Genomic DNA, 2,039 nt, shown 5'->3' with positions numbered 1-2,039 from the left:
CGTTTTCTCCGACTCTCCACTAATTTCTGGCCTCTTTGTACACACTGTGATTTCCTTGTGTTCTGTGTTCTCTATACTTTCATGCTTTTTTGCTTGCAGACAGTGGCTGTTGAAGCATGGTCCAATGCTCGTCTTGCTTCCTTTAACCCTTAGTGGTGTGATAAATCTTTCTTCAGTTTCTTTAAGTTTGTAAGGTAGTGCAACATGTCCTGTGTTGACTGTCCTCTTGTGTTCTCTGCCCCAGTCTACCTCCTTCAGGAATTCTCTGACCTTCTGGTATTGCCACTCTCCTGTCTGCTGGCCTCACACTCTCCACTCTCCTGTCGGCTGGCCTCACACTCTCCACTCTCCTGTCTGCTGGCCTCACACTCTCCACTCTCCTGTCTGCTGGCCTCACACTCTCCACTCTCCTGTCTGCTGGCCTCACACTCTCCACTCTCCTGTCTGCTGGCCTCACACTCTCCACTCTCCTGTCTGCTGGCCTCACACTCTCCACTCTCCTGTCTGCTGGCCTCACACTCTCCACTCTCCTGTCTGCTGGCCTCACACTCTCCACTCTCCTGTCTGCTGGCCTCACACTCTCCACTCTCCTCGTGTGTGTGTGGTGAAGGTGATGGTTTTGTTGACGGAATGGTGTTGGAGTAGAGGTGAGGGTGGTGCATGGTGTTGGAGTAGAGGTGAGGGTGGTGCATGGTGTTGGAGTAGAGGTGAGGGTGGTGCATGGTGTTGGAGTAGAGGTGAGGGTGGTGCATGGTGTTGGAGCAGAGGTGAGGGTGGTGCAAGGTGTTGGAGTAGAGGTGAGGGTGGTGCATGGTGTTGGAGCAGAGGTGAGGGTGGTGCAAGGTGTTGGAGCAGAGGTGAGGGTGGTGCATGGTGTTGGAGCAGAGGTGAGGGTGGTGCATGGTGTTGGAGCAGAGGTGAGAATAGTGAAAGCATTATAACCATTGCGTCTATTCTAACCGTGAGAGTAGAGGTGACAAATTTGACGATGAATGTGGAAAAGAAGTTAAGAACTGGAAGCGAGAGAGGAAGGAAAGGAGAGAGAGATGGAGAGAGAGAGATGGAGAGAGAGAGATGGAGAGTAGGAATATAACCAGAACGAAGGAAGGGAGGGAGGGAGGGAGCGACAAATAAAGTGCGGGCGTCTGGAGTCGGTTGTAGGCACTTCCATTTCAATTTGGGAAAGTTTCACAGCGTCCAGGCGGCCCCTCGCTCTCCCTCCAGGTTTAGTCCTGGATTAAAGAAAGAACCGATGAAAAAAAGGACGCTGGCCTCGCCCGGGGGCCGGTCAGTGCGGGCGGACGCTGCCTCGCCCCCCTCCCGCCCCCCAGCCCCCCCCACCCACACATGGGGGGACTTGGGGGGGTTATGAGGAAAAGATGAAAAACGATGAAAGTGAAATAAATGTAGGATTCAGTGTAAAGCAAGATAAGGAAGAGGAGGAGAAAGATGTGTGTGCTGCTGGAGGACCGGAGCGTCCCGGGAGAACCTTTCGCTAGTAGTGGAATTGGGGACATTCCGGAGGAGACCATTGTACAAGAGACCATGGAAGGTCTCTGTCATGGAAGAGACCATGACAGAGACCCCGGCTAAGGAAGAGACCACGACAGAGACCCCGGCTAAGGAAGAGACCACGACAGAGACCCCGGCTAAGGGAGAGACCGCGACAGAGACCCCGGCTAAGGGAGAGACCATGACAGAGACCTCCCTGGCTAAGGAAGAGACCGTGACAGAGACCCCGGCTAAGGAAGAGACCCTGACAAAGGAAGCTATCACAAGAGAGGAAGACACAGTCCCATGTCAGGAGGAAATGAAGACATTAAACTATGGTAGTGAGAGGTGAGAGAACAATCACCGCGGTGAACCTTGTTGAACCTCCCCTACATGCTTCTCTCTTATGGAAATTATAACAGCCAGAAAGAGACTCTCTCTCTCTCTCTCTCTCTCTCTCTCTCTATCTATCTGTCTCTGATGATGAGTCAACCCGTCCTCTCAAGTTGCCACAGCGGCCAGGAAATGGTGTACTAAAACATCCGATC

At 52.8% G+C, this 2,039-nt stretch overlaps 1 protein-coding gene across 1 annotated transcript; it reads right to left on the bottom strand.

Moving 5' to 3' along the window:
• Positions 1 to 254: 254 nt before the first annotated feature.
• On the bottom strand, positions 255 to 662 carry LOC138350110 (aegyptin-like). The gene has a single exon (XM_069300407.1). It carries the CDS (start codon positions 660 to 662, stop codon positions 255 to 257), a length of 408 nt encoding a protein of 135 aa, XP_069156508.1.
• Positions 663 to 2,039: the final 1,377 nt, after the last annotated feature.

Source organism: Procambarus clarkii, chromosome 44 (genome assembly GCF_040958095.1).
Source record: "Procambarus clarkii isolate CNS0578487 chromosome 44, FALCON_Pclarkii_2.0, whole genome shotgun sequence".
NCBI lineage: Eukaryota > Metazoa > Arthropoda > Malacostraca > Decapoda > Cambaridae > Procambarus > Procambarus clarkii.
The sequence above is the reverse complement of the archived record's forward strand: the minus strand, read 5'-3'. Positions and strand labels throughout refer to the sequence as shown.

Coding starts and splice junctions, on each gene's coding strand:
- LOC138350110 (XM_069300407.1), bottom strand. CDS start 662: ATGCACCACCCTCACCTCTACTCCAACACCATTCCGTCAACAAAACCA.